The sequence below is a fragment of the Neodiprion lecontei genome, chromosome 7 (genome assembly GCF_021901455.1).
Source record: "Neodiprion lecontei isolate iyNeoLeco1 chromosome 7, iyNeoLeco1.1, whole genome shotgun sequence".
Classification (NCBI taxonomy): Eukaryota; Metazoa; Arthropoda; class Insecta; order Hymenoptera; family Diprionidae; genus Neodiprion; species Neodiprion lecontei.
The window spans coordinates 24305669-24322991 of NC_060266.1; the positions used below are offsets into that span (position 1 = coordinate 24305669).

The following is a 17323-nucleotide window of genomic DNA, read 5'->3' on the forward strand; positions in this document are numbered from 1 at the left end:
TCTTGGCAACAGTTTCGCGAGTTTGCTGCCGATTTTGCGGCGAAAAAAATTGACGCACACCCCGAAAGGTATCCCGATGCTACTACAGCTTGACTCGTAAATAAGCAATATTGTATTCGGCGTAGATAAGATTGTCCGCTTGTCGCATCGCGCGCCTCACGATTACGAGATCGGCTCGACTCGCCTCCACGTCGCATTAAAATTAACGTACGGCACAGCGTGTCTACATATGTATTATGACAATTGTTTGACTCGCAGAACTCTCATTTATCCCCCCTTCTCTCCACAATATTAGTCGTGATTGGTGGGGACGAAAATATTATTATACAGTAGAACCTCGATTGTCCGAACTAATTATTTGGACCGAGTCCAGTACGGATAATCGAACAGAAATTTTTATCACGATAAGATACGGGACACTCCATGTCAACTCGACCGATTATTTTGCCGCAATATTTTTCATTCACTTCGCAATTTTTTTTATACGATTCTTAGGTCTGAAAAAAAAGACACGCGAATTTTTACAAATTTTCTATGATTATTTAAACCCATGTAAAAATTGCACTAAGAAAAAATTTCATTTGTTACGGTGACTAGAAAAATTCAGTAAAACAAGTATCGTTAAAAAATAATAACTTAATAAAATAATAAATTGTGAAAAAACCTGCATGGGATGGGATGAGATTATTCGCTCCTTTCGTATATTATATAAAATTCCAGGTTTAATACGACGAGGTCGTGGCACAGGGTCGTATATAGGGGGGGGGGGGGGTTGAAAAGTTCGAAGGCGTGTGTAGTTTTCGAAAAAAAATATGCGGGTTATTTACTTACAAATGTCGTCATCCATCGTGCAGGGTAAAAAAGGTCCCTCCTTTTTTTCCCCCGGTTTCCTCGAGACTTATGTGCCGAACTTTTATATTATGTGTGTGAATGTATGTGTATACATACACAGGTATACGTATACTATTATATACATATATATATATATATATATACACGCCTGTAACAAGTTTACGCCTATAACGCACAGTTTTTAATGCTTATTTTGAACACATCAGCCGGGTGAAAAATGTGAGAATTCTACGTCACGTTAAACTCGAAGGAAATTTTTTTCTTCCTCTTTCCCCCGTCCACAAAATTTACTGCAGTTTTTACATTTTTCGTAATGGTAAAAAAAAAAAAAAATTCGTCGCACTTGAAAACACAATATTTATCAAAAACGTCCCATGCAGTTGAAGTAAAGAATTTTTTTGCAGACCTTGTGTTATATTTACATGTAACAGAAGATTGCGTGATGTTGAAAACTTGGTAGGATTTTTTTGATTTTTTTTTTTTTTCAATATCTTACGTATACAAGTGAGCTACGCTTAAATATTTCACGTTCAGTTGGAACAGGGTTCTTCCATTTACGTCACGCAGTTACAGATGTAAAGTTTATCGGTTTAGTTTGTTTCGAAAATCGTCTTCTCACTTTTGTCGTCGGACAAAGGTCGATAAAGGATGTTTATGTCTCTATACATGTACACAGTTTTAAAAGTTTTATTGTCCGTTTTAAACCATTTACACCCTTCCTTCTAAAAACTGTACTTTCACATCTATGATCACTGCGGAAAAATTGAAAATTTGAAAACAAAATGTTGAAAAAATTTAGACAAGCATGGATTTTAATTATCTTTGCAATTTTTTTTATGAAATCATATAGAAACTATAAAAAAAATTTATATTTTGAGCTCCGTAGTATTTGCAAAAGCGTTTTTCCGCCTCAGCTTATAGATGAAACAATTCGTGAATATATTAGTACAGTGAAAATAGGTCCGAATTAAAAATATTTGAGATATGGTGAAATTTTTGTCTATGGGGGATTTCTAACTCTCAGGACCTCAAATATGAAGTTATTTTCGAGCTGCACGGTCGGCATTTCCAGAAAACAATAAAAATTAATATCTTTTACGATTTCCTTGAGAACCGCTATCGATAGATGAATATCGAATTGACGATCGTGTAGAGCGGAAAATTCTACATCGAATAATGTCCTCATAAGTCTGAAACGGAGTCGGATTAACAAACGAAGAAAAAAGAAATTCCACTTATCGACGAAGTCTTGAGAAATTTTGGTGAAACAATTTCTTTTCTCTTGATTCGTTAATCCGACTCCGTTTCCGACTCGCGAGGACACAATTCGATGTAGAATTTTCCGCTCTACACGATGGTGAAGTAATTTTTCATCAATCGATAACAGTCTTTGAGAAAAAGTCGAGAAAACCGCAAATGTTTCAGTTTTCTCGAAACGCCGTCTATACGCAGCTCAAAAACGACTTCAGATCGAAATTCTCTGTACAAAAAAAAAAAAAAAATTCCACTCATCCCAAACAGTTTTAGTTCAGACCTATTTTTACCGGACTACATGGGTGCGTGCAATCATTTGCAACACAAACTAAGCAGCGAGTATTAACGAAGGAAGATAAGAAAGTCGCAGGAGGGTCGCGCGTCTCATGCAAAGCTGTGTAATTTGCTCGATCGACGGTCATTTCCGCATCCCGTCAGCGCCGGGGTTGAAATTTCGGAAAACGAGGCGACCGCATGCGGCGGCGAAAATCGCGAAACTGCCAAGTGCCCTGCAGGCGTCGGGGATGCCATGCGAGTTCGTCGTCGAGGCGCCGTCGCACTGACGATCAGAGAGTCGATTCGACCCGCGTCGACGTCGGGCGTATTATACCCCACGTTCCAACGGGCCTTGAATATTTTACACCGTTTGCCCGCCGTCAAGTTCTCCACGGTGAAAATCATTTCTACGATCTACTGCGAATTTTTTTTTTTTTTTTTTTTTAAGGAAAATTGGGAAATTTTCGTACAATTTTTAAATTTGCAGACTTTGCATGAAAATTAGTATTTTTTCGGTAAGACAAATGTACAAGGTACTAGAATTTTTTGACGAAAATCAATAATTCGTTGGAAAAAACTATGCGTGTTCACAGTTTTGTTAGAAATCGTACGAAATTTTTCAACTTCTGTTGATATTCGCAGTAGTAGAAATTTTCAACGCGAATCGATTAATGGAATTCAATGAGGAAGTTACGTGTAATACAGAAGTTGAATTGGATAATATAGTTTCACGAATACTGTAAGTTCTGACTTATCTTTGGTAATCACTAGAAATATACGTCGTGTGCATAGGTTGTATTCTGTCTTCTTCTCGCAACTATTTTATCATTGAAAACATTTTTAACACTGCGATTGAAGTACGTAAAGATGCATTTTTAGAATAACTCTTTACGTCGAACCTTTGGAATAGCTTAAAATAATTCAAAATAACTCGTAAAACACAATTGACAAAGTTATATTAGTGAGGGAGCTTTCGCGGTGCAGAATAACATCATTTTCACAAATTATTTATTTTCTTTTAGATTGAAATTTTGAATCAAACAAACGTCTTCAAAATAAAAATTTTTTTTGTTTGTTTGATTCAAAATTTCAATCTAAAAGAAAATAAATAATTTGTGAAAATGATGTTATTCTACACCGCGAAAGCTCCCTCACTAATATAAGTTTGTCAATTTCGTATGATTTCTTAACAAATTGTAAACATGCATAGTTTTTTCGTTTTCGTTTCGTTTCGTTTAGGTCAACGTTTATACCAACTTTGACATTATATTGTAGTTAAGTATCTACCCATCTACTTTACTGCTGTATATTACAACGTAGAAACGCAAAAGATCTTATAATTAACTACTACAGGAGTGATCGTCTCGCAGACGTTCGAAATCGAACAAGTCATGTCATGGGTATAAAGCAATACTCTTGAATCTTGACTCAATGATGACGACTCATACGAATTACCGTCTCTACTATTTATGATTGTATTGTATAAGGTGGGCCAGTCTCGACGGCACTGCAATGTCGAGTCGACCCGTGACCGGACCGGAGCAAGCCCCAGACATCCGGTCTAATTCCAAAAACCAGTTTAATATTCTGGCTCCCCAATGGGGAGCGTATCAGATATTAAGCTGATAAGAACAGATACTACACTTTGATCTTAGCCATAGGCCGAGAAGCGATACTACACTCTGAAAGTATCCAAGCATTATACAAAAAATTGCAAAACTTCATCGGCGAGCGAGCGGTCGACCGGTAGCCATCTATCGGCGGCCGTCCGAACTACGAGCGAAACCGCTTGCGTGCGCCTCGAGTCCTATATATGTGTAGTCTCGCAGCTTGGGAGGGGATTTCTCAACACGCTGAATCTCCTAACTGCTCCTAACACAGTCCAGAGATAATACAGTACCGGCAACTAATCACTTTTTTCACCAAAAATCAATTTTTTTCCGATTGACGTCATTTTTTTCCACGTCCCATCGCTCGATGATCAACCTTGTCTATTTTTTCATCCGCAATAACTTTGATACATACTATTTATATACTTTGTTTTATTTTAAAAAGAAAAATTTCAGAAATTGAAAATTTAAAAAAAAATTTTTTGATGATAATCTCAACATTTATACGTTTTTTTTCTGGAGAAATCACGATGTTTTGTTTAATCACGAATTACTCGCGTGTGATCATTATTTGTAATTGAACTTCCTCGTGAGAATTCGTGCATTCGTTTAAAGAACAAGACAGAAGGGAAAAAAAACAGTCATTAAGTGCACATATTCACTGAAGCGGTGAAAATAATTCTGACAACTTTTTCAAGTGGAATGGACATTTTTCTCACTTTTTCCGTTGAAAGTCTCCCAAAACTCTTCGGGGTTGTCACCCTGTAGATTAGACTGTATCAAAAAAATGGACTGTTTTTGGTTTTCAAAAATTCGAGTCGAAAATATCGTTTCAAGTGGCGAAAAAAGAATGCCGTCCAAGTTTCACCTCTAAATATTAGTGTTAAGAGCTGAAACTTGGACAGCATTCTTTTTTCGCCATTTGGAACAATATTTTCGACTCGAATTTTTGAAAACCAAAAACAGTCCATTTCTTTGATACAGTCAAATATACACAGATATAGATGTACAGACGATGCATTTGTACGTTTTCTGGTAAGCATCATCAGATGACGAATGATAAATACCTTTCGTCGTGGCGATTTGGTCATCGACGGGCACGTGTTCGATCGGTTTTTCGTCGACTTGAACCACCCATCTGACCCTTCGGAGCATGATTGCGGCGTATCCGGCAGCTCCTGCAAATGAACAACCTGCATGTGATCGATATCGGGAGCATTTAGTTGCCCGCATATTCCTGTCGTTTCGTCTGTTCAAACGGTCGTCTGCAGGCAGCTTGATTAATACACCTCTGGTTGTGTTGCGTAATATCGTCAAGATCTCGTGTTTGCCCAAAGCTTAATAATAATACTGCTGGAAATAATATACAGGCATGTAATAAGTGCAGGAACCATTAAGTCATCGACCATACACTCGGGTGTGCATATATAGGTATAACACTGAGCAGGTTTTATGTTGATTGTCACTCACATCTCCATGTGCGTGACGTCATTTGATGCTACCAAAAGCATTCTTACATTATTTTTATTATACTTTGAACTCGAATCGATGGCGGGAATTTCTTTTAAACTTCGTTGATTTATTAATAATTCTGCGTGCATGAAAAATAGGGCTATGCGATTAACGTGTATGGTGTATGTGTACGAATCATCGGTAAATCGATTAATTTGCATACAACGCGCATTGGTCGTAATGGTGAAATGTCCGCGTAATTCTACGTTATTCACGCTTTTGCGGCATTACATTATTGCCGTCAAATGTCACGGATAAAACCTTACATCTTACACTACTTAAAGTAAATACCTTGGATTTGCAGCGAGTTAAGTTAATAAAGATTCTACATAGTCATTACGTAGAGATCTCCGCACCTTTCACTCATGCTGGATTTCTATAACGCGATTCTAATTCTCATACGTTCACTATCGTCGTGCAAATATATCTATATCATCGCAAAAACGAATCAGAAAAACTTTGGGTTTTCAGATTGGATTTTTCGACTCCGGGAATCCGGTGTATACCAAGAATCGTAATTCGATGTCACAGTTTTACCATAAATTACCAAATTTTTAACTATACGTATGTATAACACCAACTTTGTCTGTCATATCTACTTACAAGCTTGATTTCTACAGGGAGTTTATAGGAATCAGCGATTACACTTGGCACTAATTTTTTTCAACTTTTGAAACACTCGCAATTATCACGATAAAACCTCGCCAATGGCCTGACCTTTCTGTGATAATTAAAAACTTATATGGCACATCACGATCCGTTTAAACATTTCGATGTTTCAGGATGTATAAAATAATACTTTATTTTACACCGTTATTCACAGATCGTTTACATCGCGTACAAAATACCGGTTTAAATGTGCGATTAGTTGCGATTGTTATTCGTATTGAAGATTGCAAATAAAAAAAAAATAAAAAATCACCGTAAGTTTGCTACCTTAACTCAATTAAATTACCGCGCTTTGAAATGCAACGTGAAACGTTATTAGCCGTTCGTATACGAGTAAATTTCGATTGTAATATCATTTTATTAATAACACGAGTACGATAACTTGTTGTAAAAATTATCGACACAGGCGTCTGATTTCTGTATATTTTACCTTACAATAACCGATACGTAAAAATTAAGTAGGAAATTTTTGAATCCTCAATCGATGATCGATAAATATAGATTGAACGACGATTAATTGTGCGTGTAAAAATAAAAACCGAGGTTTATTATGCCACGGCATACGCCAGCTCTAACATTCGGATGAACACTGTCAGCCTCGACAGTCTGTAAGTTGCACAAACACGATCTTGGGACGCCTACACTTATTTACAATCGTATTCTCACACTTTTTCATCGATTAATACTAACGCAGAGATCGTACGAAACTCGTGAGTGATTTATAGATCGTTTGGTCGGCACGGAGCGATGGTTGTAAAAAATAGTCTTTCTTTGGAAAATCTTTTCATACTTATCTATGTGGAATGCATAACCGCTCCTTCAATTACCGTCGCACATAGCGCATGCGATTTTCCATCCACAAATTTTTAACTCGTTTATATCTAAATCGATAAACGTGTAGCACTTCTTACTCCTCGTATCGCAAGTTCGAAGTTTAATATTACCTCATTATACTTATGTTCCACAAGATTACTGTTTCTTGATATATCGGAATACATGAGTGTTTGTTTCCGTCATTTGCAGATATAAGTTTCGAGTTGAGATGTATAATTACACGGGTTTGATTAAAATTACGCACGGAATCCTAAATGGACAGAAGTCAATATTTCTGTGAAATTTAAAAAAAAATAACAAATCACGCTAAAATGAAGCGCAGATTTGATGAGGATAAAATAATCGAATACATGCTTATCGTGACGAAAATAGCACTCGTTGAGCAATAAAATTTCGGATTACGAGATAGATCCTCGCAGATGCGAGAGCGCGCCATATACGAATGTTTGCGATTAAGAATTAGTGTCTTGCGTAACTATACTAAGCCAAATACATATCGGTATATATACGCAACCATTTTCCGTGGGATGAATGCATAAATTGAAATCGTGTCAAACAGTCAAATATATTACTCGCTAATTTGCTAATTGGAACCGTTCGCTGATCGAAAATCGCGTCGATTCGCAGCACAGCGTTGCAGGGCGATGACACCGGATGTAATGCGGCACAGTTGTTACGGTCAGATAGAGTGCAATCTGTTATTTGTTGTGCTTTGCGAATGGACTTTAAAATCTCGACGACACTTAGATATGTGGTGTATGAATGTGCGACAGTTAATTCACCAATTGTCAGTCCCAACGGTAATTTCCATTGTTCGATCTTCACCGAATCTTTGATGGACCGACTTCGCCCACTTTAAAAAATCTACATGAATCAATTTCTACGAAAAATTTCGTTTTCTAGCATATTCAGCTACTTTACAGTTTATTTCAATTATCGAGATTCAGCATGAAATTTTACATATTTTCAAATTGTCTGATCGTTTCTATCTGTCAAAATATGTTCTAAAATGATTCTTTGATATGTCGATAACCGACAAATTGTTGTTCGTGAATTTTCGAATACGAATCTAAACGAGTGTTACGCGCCTGAGGTTAGGTAATCAAATATACGCTGGTGAGTGGCGGGTTTGCCTCAGAGGCGCCGCCTCAACATTTGTTGTTTGTAGTTTCCCGAAAATCGAGTTACCTCCGAATCTCATATTCGTGATTAACCCATTTGCGACAGTTTTGGCAAAACAAAAACTAAAAATGTATCTATTGTATTATTTGACCGGTAGCCATCTATCTGCGGCCGGCCGAACTACGAGCGAAACCGCTGTGTGCGCCTCGAGCCCTAATATACCTATATATGTGTAGTCTCGCAGCTTGGGAGGGGATTTCTCACACGCTGAATCTCCTAACACAGTCCAGTGATAATACAGTACCGACAACTAATCACTTTTTTCACCAAAAATCAATTTTTTATCTTAATAAAAAATGTATCTAATGTATTATTTGAACGAAAAAAGGGAGCGCGTTTATACGTTGAAGGTAAGAGACAGTTCGCTATTTGCTAACAAGTGAAATTCAATTAATCACGTGTCCACGTGCATTTTGAGGTTAAGTTTGCCGCATGCTTCGCTTGCCTATAAATTAGATTTTATTTATGCTCATACGAGGCAGGTTGTTTAAACAGTTCGCGGCTCGGTTGTAATTCGCGGTTTGAAATTACATAGACGCTGATGTTCTACATCATCTCTATTGATAGACGTTAATTTTTGATTTTCACTTTTTCTCCACCAGAAAGTCGATCCGAATGGTAAACCAACCCTGTCGGCCCATCCTGGTAAGATGATCATTTTTTCGTATCCGTCTATGAACACAGGTTGACCATCGGTTAAAAAAATGTGATTACTAAATGCATCGATGTAACAATTTTAGCTCGATTTTCACCCGAAGATAAATATTCTAAAGAACGAATCACCATCAAGAGGCGTTTCGGACTACTTTTAACGCAACAGCCCATGCCTACCTACTAGATGAATATTTTATCAATGGAAATAAGTTCAATCAAGTAAAGTGAGCCCTGCTATCCGCTTGTAAAGACTAACTAAAGAAGACTAATCTGTTTTTTTCTTAATTAAATATGTAAAGTAGTAAAGGGGCAAATAACAACAACAATGGCATTATTCATATATAATCTTCTTATTAAATATCAGACCTTAATTTTAGTGTCAGCAACTTGACGAGGCTCTGTATCAAGGATGGCGATAAGATTTACAGATTTTACGATACAGCGAGTATATACATAAACTTATATACATATAGAAGAATATATAACACGATGTGACATATTACCAACATTTTACACAAGTTACATTATACCCAGGCGAAGGAGTGGCAAGCAAAGCCTACTGCCGATCTATTCATAATAATTATCCATGACTAATGAAGTCAATCAAACAGTTTTTCTTTTTAAATTCTCGGTAATATCGTATTGTTTTTTTAAGCATCGTTTGCTAAGGAAGATATTTAAATGTATGATATGGTTAAATAAAATTACGAATCCACAGCACGGGGTAAAATATTGACTTTTACAGAACAGTGAAGTTACACACCTTGGTTTGGAATACATTTTGTCACAGCTTGCGATTTTATTTATGACGAAACGGGAATTATCGACACTCACTATTATTCAAGATATTATTGTTAACAGTTGGCGGCATTATATGAGTGGAAAAGAATTTTGGCTCAAGCCGTAAGCTGGTGCAAAACTATTATTGTCAGCTCATCTGACAGCAACTTTTGAATATTATTATCTAATTTTTGTCCATTAATTTCGACCTCTTTTAGTTACACTGACTTTTAACCATTCCAATACTCGAATCTGTTTAAAAGAGAGCTGACATTATTTCTAATAAGTCTTTGCTCGTATAATGCTGAAGTCTGAAGTTCATAAATTCACACCAAAAACTTGAGCATCAAGAAAAAATATGCAGTAAAATATCTTGCTCACAGTTTCGCCCTTATTTAGAATACTTTCTTATTCCGCTGTTTTATTTATCACGAGCTATAACTTCCTAATCATCCTAAGATTATTATCCAGTTTTATTATTTCAACTGATTATAAGAGAAAGAAAAAAAAAGAATAATGATACAAATAAATAAAACGGGAATATAGAACTGGCATTACGAAATGTAACAAAAAGTAGCAACGGAGATTTACTGTAAAGAACCTTCTTAGAACCCTTTACGATTTTTATAAAAAATAATAATACAACAAGATGACTTTTAAATGTAAAAGTAGAAATATCAGATGTCGAGTATTGATTTTTATATATATATATATATATATTACCATTATATATACAATATAGGAGTCCTATATTTGTACCTAAAAAATAACTTTTATAGTAAGCTACATGGCAACATTTAAAAAATATTCATCTCACGACTGCTCAACGTTCACACAATTAATCGTGCACCATTACTCGTGATTATTAAATCGTATCTATTGTTTATTCATCATGTCGATTATCTTGCCATTAATATCGTTCAGTAAATTTATCCACCGATTCTTTATTAGTCCAGAATAATACTCAAACTGTTTTCTCATCTTCGACAATTCTTTGTAGATATCGATGAAAGCATCACAAAATCTCCCATAGAATAAACGAAATTTTGATTAGATACTTCAAAATCGTTTGTTTAAGAAAACACTTTTATATCTGCTGCGTATGTGATGTAAAGAATATTACTAATGACGTGAAAATGTTTATCATCAGTTTGAAAAGTTGAATTATTTGGCATCGTACGAATTCTTTTCACATGAAATAATAATTTTCATTTGCCATTATAATAATCTATCATTTTCAATCGATCGTTCACTGCGAAAATATTGTGATATCGAATTTTCAACTTCAAAATACCTGTGCAATGTAAGTACGTTCAGCTTAGCTACAGCCCAGCATATGATTTCTAGATTTTTTAATTAGTAAATTAAGTACTTATTGTTGGTACAGATGCGCGAACGTGACTGAGAGCTATCTAAATTGATCATAACTATGAAAAGTATGTCTCGTCCATGTATACACAGCAGATTCTGATGTGGATAGATAATGGAAGAATACGAAAAGAGAAAAAGGAAAAATATTGCACCAATTTATAGGAGTGATGTTTCGTTATAGTATATGTGAATGTTCCTTGTATCAAAGTTTTTTTGATACTACATATTCGTCTGCAATGATAATTATAACCAAGTATAAAAAAAAAAAAAAAGAATCGAGCCTCAATACATGGCATGGCTATAAAAGCTGAGCAAGAATTGCAGTATAATTTTTTAGAGGTAAAGATCGAAGTTTCTAATTCAATCCCCCTTCGCTCCGCCTGAAAACCAGAATATAAAATTGTTTTCGTTACTTCTTGTTTAGACTGAATAATATTAGAGAATTAATCATGCCGCGAAATTGAAATTACCTCACCGTTTATTCTTGCTGTAACAATTAACGGTTGTTGGGACGGGTTTCAATGTTGTTCAATAGATTGATTAATTAGTTTCTAATGGCGCAGCTGGTAGAACATGGACTTGTTGAGCTTTGCTAGCGTTGTACACTTGTCCAGGACTGAATGGTTCTAGGCGTGGACCTCCTGTCATCTCAGGCTTGCGAGAAATGTCTGAAATATTTTGAAACAACGAATTTGAGGCAGTGAAAACAACCTGTTAGCAATATTTCGTAGGAAAATTTAGTCTCACCGCTCTTAAGTTCAGCTGCTGGTATGTATCTGGATAATCTAACAACAGGTAATGGAAGATAGCCGCTAGTCAGGGGCATAACGTCTAGAGTGACGCTCTGCTTTTCAAGAGTCTCCAACGAAACTACGCCAGCAGTTCGTCCGCAAACAGCCCACATTGTTTGATCGGCCAATACTTCGTACATCAATTGGGGAGTCTGAGTCGGTGATGGAGTATTTACAACGCGCGTAACGGTCAAACATAGGTGACACATGCTACCGGCTCGACAAAATTCTCCTCCGCCTCCGCTGGCCTCTACTTTTGATGAAACTATGAAGAGCGTCTGCAAACACAAGGCTAAAGTTAGATTTCGACTACACGAAAGGTCTGATCCATGTTAGAGTTCGTCGGCACTTACCACGTAATCGACGACGTCGAAATTGCACCTATAAATCTCTCCCTTGTTGTCCATTTCGGCAAGTTTACGTATGTGCAAAGGATCGTCGTCGGCATTTTTCTCCTCCGATTCTTCGGCCAGGTTTACCTGGACGTATCTCACGCTAAAGTCAGTCTTTATCGGAGCTGTCGACTTTTCGTCTTTACCAATTTCAAGCTCCCACATAAATGAAACGTTCATACCGTTTCCGATAACCAGTTTTTGACCCGCGACCGGATTCAAACTTTTAAAACTAATATCCGCCGAGGTGTTGCTCACTAATTTAGGCTCCGTTAATTCCAGGCGTTGAGCAGTTAGGCCGGTAACAACGATTTGGAGAAACTTCCTTTGTTTGGCGGTGTGCAATTTAAAACTAGACATTAGGGGGGGCGCGAAATTCAGAGGTACGATTTCTTCAGTTCCCCAAGGACACTGCAAGCTCAACTGAAAGGAAGAATCGATGTTAGAAACAATTTTCGAGACATTGACATGACCAATTTTATAAATAACAAACGAACCTTGTGTTCGATAGTCGAAGAGTCTTTTTTTGGCGGAAGTTCGGCCAACACTTTCAGCACGAGCGTTGTATTTTGAAACGGTTCGCAAGGCGGTAAAGCCATTTCCAGCTCCCTGACCATAACTTGACCGTTTTCTACCCCCTGAAGTGCCAAACCTCTAGAGGACCTTAATTTTATTTTCGCATCTTCGGTAATCTTGACGCTGCCACTTGAAACGACTAATTCGATTTCCTGAGGAAGTCCAGCTAGTAAATCTCTGGTGCATTGTGAGAATATTGTAGGCTGAGTCTTTGCGACTTCGTACGACAAACGAGGATTCAAAATGGGAGATAAAAATTCCAATTTGTTCTCGACGATCAACGAAAGTTGGCCAATTTTGTAAACTCCCGGTTGATCGACTCTTCTGCTAACGGTGAACGTGTTCTCACCAGGCTTTAAAGAAAACGCCTCGCAAGATAAACCCTTACTGAAATCTCCCTTTGAATTGACGGATGGTTTTCTGTGCTTAGCGCTATCCGATCGTTTTATCAACGGCTTTAGATTTTTGTTGACAACACTGGCCGTGGACAAACTTTTATCTTGCTTGTATTCTAACGACGAATAAGTTGGCAAACGAGCTAAACACGGATCCGAAGGCTTCATATCATCGATCGTACATCTTGATAATCTGTGAAAATAAATGATGCAGTATGATAAATAGTTTTAAATCAAAACCGTCAAAAGATAAGACAATTACTACTGCTACCACAATGCTCACAATTCAACTCGCGTTTCTGGCAAGGCCTTTTGTCCTTTTCTTTTATTGACCGGAACTGTGGGTTTCTTATACTCCTCGGTGGAAATTGAAACTCCGATGCATTTGACTTCTCTTGGCAAAAAGCTCTGCAGGCAAACTTCGATGCTAACCACGCAGTCCTGTATAACTTTGTCCGTGACGTTGACCTCCATGCTAAGTATTTGAAAGCTGTCGCCAAGATCAGTTATGAGAGGCTGAGGAGCTGTTAGCATTTTTGCATAGGCCAACATTTCCTCGAAATACATATTTTTCACGGTAACGTGCAACGACCGAGAGCTTGCTATAGATGCGCATATTTTAGTGTATCTCTCGACGTCGTCCATTCCTTTATAGCATTCTGCCAGTTCCAGTTGCGTCTGCGCCGCCAGTTGGTACCATCCTTCGTCATTGTATGTTTTCAACGCGTCCGACAGAAATGCCACCGCCTTTTGATTCTCTCCAAGCTCGCTGTAAAACCGGGCCAATTCTTTGCCGATAAGTCTCGCGGATCTGATGCGACCGACGTGTTTATAAGTACCCATAGCTAACTCTGCGTGTTCCAAGTATTGTTTTTTGAAAGCTTCCTTCGACGACAATGCTTCCTTCAGCTTGTCGGTTGGCGTCGGTTTACCGTGGGCTTGAGGCTCCGAATCTCCCATTCCAGCTATGAGGTAAACTATTGTGTGAAGCTGCTCACTGGTCGGTTCGCTACCCGGCATTAAACCGCAAAGTTTTCCTAGGTCTCCGAGCTGCAACAAAGAACATTTCCGTTAAATTTAACAGAGATTATCTGTTTATTGAAAACCAATGGGAGTAATTTCTCAAGATACAAGTAATATAAGCACATATCTTTGGTATTTATGACGTCATCGTACACAAATAAGCTGAACCTTTCACTCATATTATAATTATTGAATTTAAGCTAGAATTATAAAAATCAAATCATTCATTATTGTCGTTATAAAATAACAAACGACGATGTATAGGAGATCGAAAATCACAGTTAACGTTCAAAAAAAAGTAATAAGAATTATTTATTAGAGTGTGGCTTGGTACAAAAAAAAATCTTTTTATAAAATTCTAATTATCAATAATTTTGGAAACAAAATAGTCTACATGTTTCTGTGACGTAAGTTAACATTCCAAATAGATCCCTAAATCTTTACAGTAATTTCTTCAAGATGTACAATATCACCGATTTTATAGACACCAAATCCAACTGCGATAATCACATACCTTGTCTCTTGCTAACGCCCATAGACTCGCTGTATGTAGAGAGCAGAGATCGAGTTGTTGGCCATTGTCTATGTTCACATTAGACATCTGGCAACTTTGTAAAACTTCTAGAGCGCACAGGAAGGCCCAGCACTCAACGGCACCTTCGGGACGTTGAATTTCTAATATTCTTAGCTCGCCTAGAGTGTTGTGCACAAAGGCTAAGCACCTTTGAGCCACCTGAACAGGTGGAACAACGGATAGTCAGTGACGATATCATATTTTCTCTGTTAACGAGAATTGAATCTTGTGCATGATTAACGGACATATTACTGATTCTTTCAACGAACCTCCCACGGTTTGTTGATGAGCAGCAACATCGCGCATTGCCTACTAAATAAATAACTCCTAAGATCTAAAAGCGACGCTTTGCAGTCTGCCAATAAAAGCCGCAGGTGATGGTCAACTCCGTTCTCTAAATTAACCCCAGCCCAATTATTCAAGGGACTTTGAAACGAGCTCAACCACGCTGGCGAATCTGGAATGGAGATTGGTTAATCGAGAGTGAGACGATCTCACGCGACGAACAAGGCAGTTGACAGTTTTCAAATTTCATCTCACCTCCGACATTGGAATTTAGCACAAATTGAGTAAAGAGTGCATCTAATTCGTCGTATTGCACCAAAGCTTCGTCGTAAAGGCCCAACATCTCTAGTACAAAAGCTAGCTCTTCCTGTAAAATGATAAAACGTGTTACTGCTTAGCTCACAGATTGTGCTTATTTATTTTCATTGCGAATTCGTAATTCAAATACCTGTAAAAGGAAATAATGGCAAAAGTTCCATCCTACTTGGTTCCTTCTCTCTCTCTGCTCTCTAATAACTTCTTCAAAACGTAGCAACGTTTTGTCATAGGCGGTGAGGACCAGGTGTCTTATCCTGATAATCAAGCCGCGCCAAGATTCCGCCGATCGTGATTCTGATTTTATTGGGTTAATTATCGACAAACACCTGGAATAAAATTGAAAATAATTAATCGGTCAATTATTCGCTCTTTTGCTTCTTCTTCTTCTTTTATCTATCTATTTATACAGATATCTCAAGGTGTCGAATATCCGGGTAAAAACTCTAAATACTTTACCTATCTCCGTGCTTGGCAGCGAAATCACTGCGAATTTTATCCAGCACCGTTGTTCTGGGCAGTAGTTTATTGCTCTTCTTGAGGTCATAGGTTTCAACTAAAACTATCATCCAATCTAGTACATTGTACTGCGCCAGAGTCTTCAGCCACGTATCGATATCGTCCTTTACCGAAGCTTTGTAAACGTCCACATCCTAGAAAATGAACGTGTACGAATAAAGAAGAGGGGAAAAAACAATTAGCATCCTCCTGAAGAAAGGATGAATAAGATTTGCAAACTCACTGTACATTCGCTCCAGTAGATGTGAAATATTGGCTGTTTAATTAAGTGCCAATCTTTCTCAGTCGGCAGTATGTCTTTGGAAAATGGAATGAACGATCCTTCGATGTTTACTTGCTTCACGGGACGTCCGTAGGACCTTCGCCATTCTGCCGAATTAAGAGGCAAAGCCTGGACCAGATTGCTTTTCAATGTCAAAAACAAATCCTCGTCGCCTGCATCTGATTGTTGGAGGAAATAAAAAAACAAAAATAAATTAAGACAGCAGAAGTAGGGTATTGTAAAATATGATATACTATGAATATAAAAATAAGTGTAGTTGTATTTGTAAGAATTTCAAGACCAATTTGCTTCTGTTATCATAGACGAATTTCGGCGATATCGATATCGCGTTTACTAATAGGGTGCTGTAAATTCGTCGTAATCTCGAAGAAAAATCTGAGATCGTGACCTTTGAAATAAACTCAACTAATCGACGGAACGAGAGTAGGACAGAGAGAATGTAAAAGTAGGAGGATGACAGATCGTGGGGGGCGTCAATAACAATGAACGGGACTTAATGTCATCGGGTGAATTGAGAGGTTAAACGAGGGGGAGTGTGATTGATTGATAGATGGATAGACAGACAGACGTCGACGTCCTTCGCTATTCTTACAGGTGATTATCGGCTTATTGTCCATAGAGCTGTCGGTGATTTCCTCAGAAATTCTTCGCGGACCCCCATTGCAATTCATTTCCGAATGATATTAATCGCTTTGCTTTCACACTATTGTCGGATTTAATCATTACACAAAAATTTCTTTTCCTGGTTTTTTGTTTATTATATTTTATTTGCTTATTTTTTTTGTTTTTTTTTTTATTCTACGTCACATTAACAGCACTTTGCAGCAGCATCGAACAATCGTCCGATTCTTTTACTTATATCTGTTGAACGTCATTCGTTTCACACGCCGTGTGTGTGTTGTGTTCTCTTTCTCTCTCAACGGATCAGCTTATACATTATCGAATTTACCGCAACCGTTTTTCTGCGAGATAATTTAACTTCGACATGTATGTACGTATAAATCTACCCTCAACAACGCATTGATGTGCCTCTATTTATCAGACGGATTTTACTCGAGGTATAAATAAATATATATATACATATACATTCAACCCAGACGTTGTACGACAAACGTAAACGTGACAGGCTCCATCTTGAACTGTCGCAGGTCGCTACTTCTACGTCGATCAATTTTA

General features: G+C 37.5%; 3 protein-coding genes and 1 non-coding gene across 14 annotated transcripts in view; 1 reads left to right on the forward strand and 3 right to left on the reverse strand.

Moving 5' to 3' along the window:
• The window catches only part of LOC107224485 (dystrophin, isoforms A/C/F/G/H), a 325712-nt gene extending 320550 nt beyond the window's left edge, over window positions 1-5162 (reverse strand). For 7 of the 8 annotated variants that reach the window (XM_046745769.1, XM_046745771.1, XM_046745770.1 and 4 more), the window contains exon 1: window positions 5060-5162. In XM_046745769.1, the coding sequence (XP_046601725.1) occupies window positions 5060-5147 (88 nt within the window). In that variant the 5' untranslated portion in view covers window positions 5148-5162. Of the gene's footprint in view, window positions 1-831; window positions 863-5059 lie in introns of those variants that run through there. The other variant, XM_046745766.1, reaches the window with a different exon arrangement.
• Window positions 3865-4056, reverse strand: LOC124295619. The gene has a single exon (XR_006905516.1). It is a non-coding gene; the product is annotated as a U2 spliceosomal RNA (small nuclear RNA).
• Window positions 5163-8373: 3211 nt separating the features above from the next.
• LOC107225534 (H/ACA ribonucleoprotein complex subunit 3) lies at window positions 8374-10141 on the forward strand. Its single transcript, XM_015666041.2, has 3 exons — window positions 8374-8539; window positions 8792-8834; window positions 8930-10141. The coding sequence occupies exons 1-3, from the start codon at window positions 8486-8488 to the stop codon at window positions 9025-9027; spliced, it is 195 nt and encodes a 64-aa protein (XP_015521527.1). The 5' UTR covers window positions 8374-8485; the 3' UTR covers window positions 9028-10141.
• LOC107225535 (trafficking protein particle complex subunit 10) lies at window positions 9175-17278 on the reverse strand. Of its 4 annotated transcripts, none has more exons than XR_006905452.1 (13): window positions 16740-17278; window positions 16088-16305; window positions 15805-15998; window positions 15479-15674; window positions 15286-15397; window positions 15015-15202; window positions 14686-14904; window positions 13432-14198; window positions 12675-13341; window positions 12139-12600; window positions 11742-12063; window positions 11470-11662; window positions 9175-11374 (listed from the first exon to the last, which is right to left on the reverse strand). XR_006905452.1 is itself a non-coding variant. In XM_046745779.1 (12 exons), the coding sequence occupies exons 1-12, from the start codon at window positions 16816-16818 to the stop codon at window positions 11535-11537; spliced, it is 3552 nt and encodes a 1183-aa protein (XP_046601735.1). In that variant the 5' UTR covers window positions 16819-17278; the 3' UTR covers window positions 9175-11534. The 4 variants fall into 4 exon arrangements, 1 of the variants encoding a protein (XP_046601735.1); XR_006905453.1 differs by having other exon boundaries at window positions 11465-11662; XR_006905454.1 differs by lacking the exon at window positions 16740-17278 and having other exon boundaries at window positions 16093-16203.
• Between the last annotated feature and the right edge of the window lie 45 nt (window positions 17279-17323).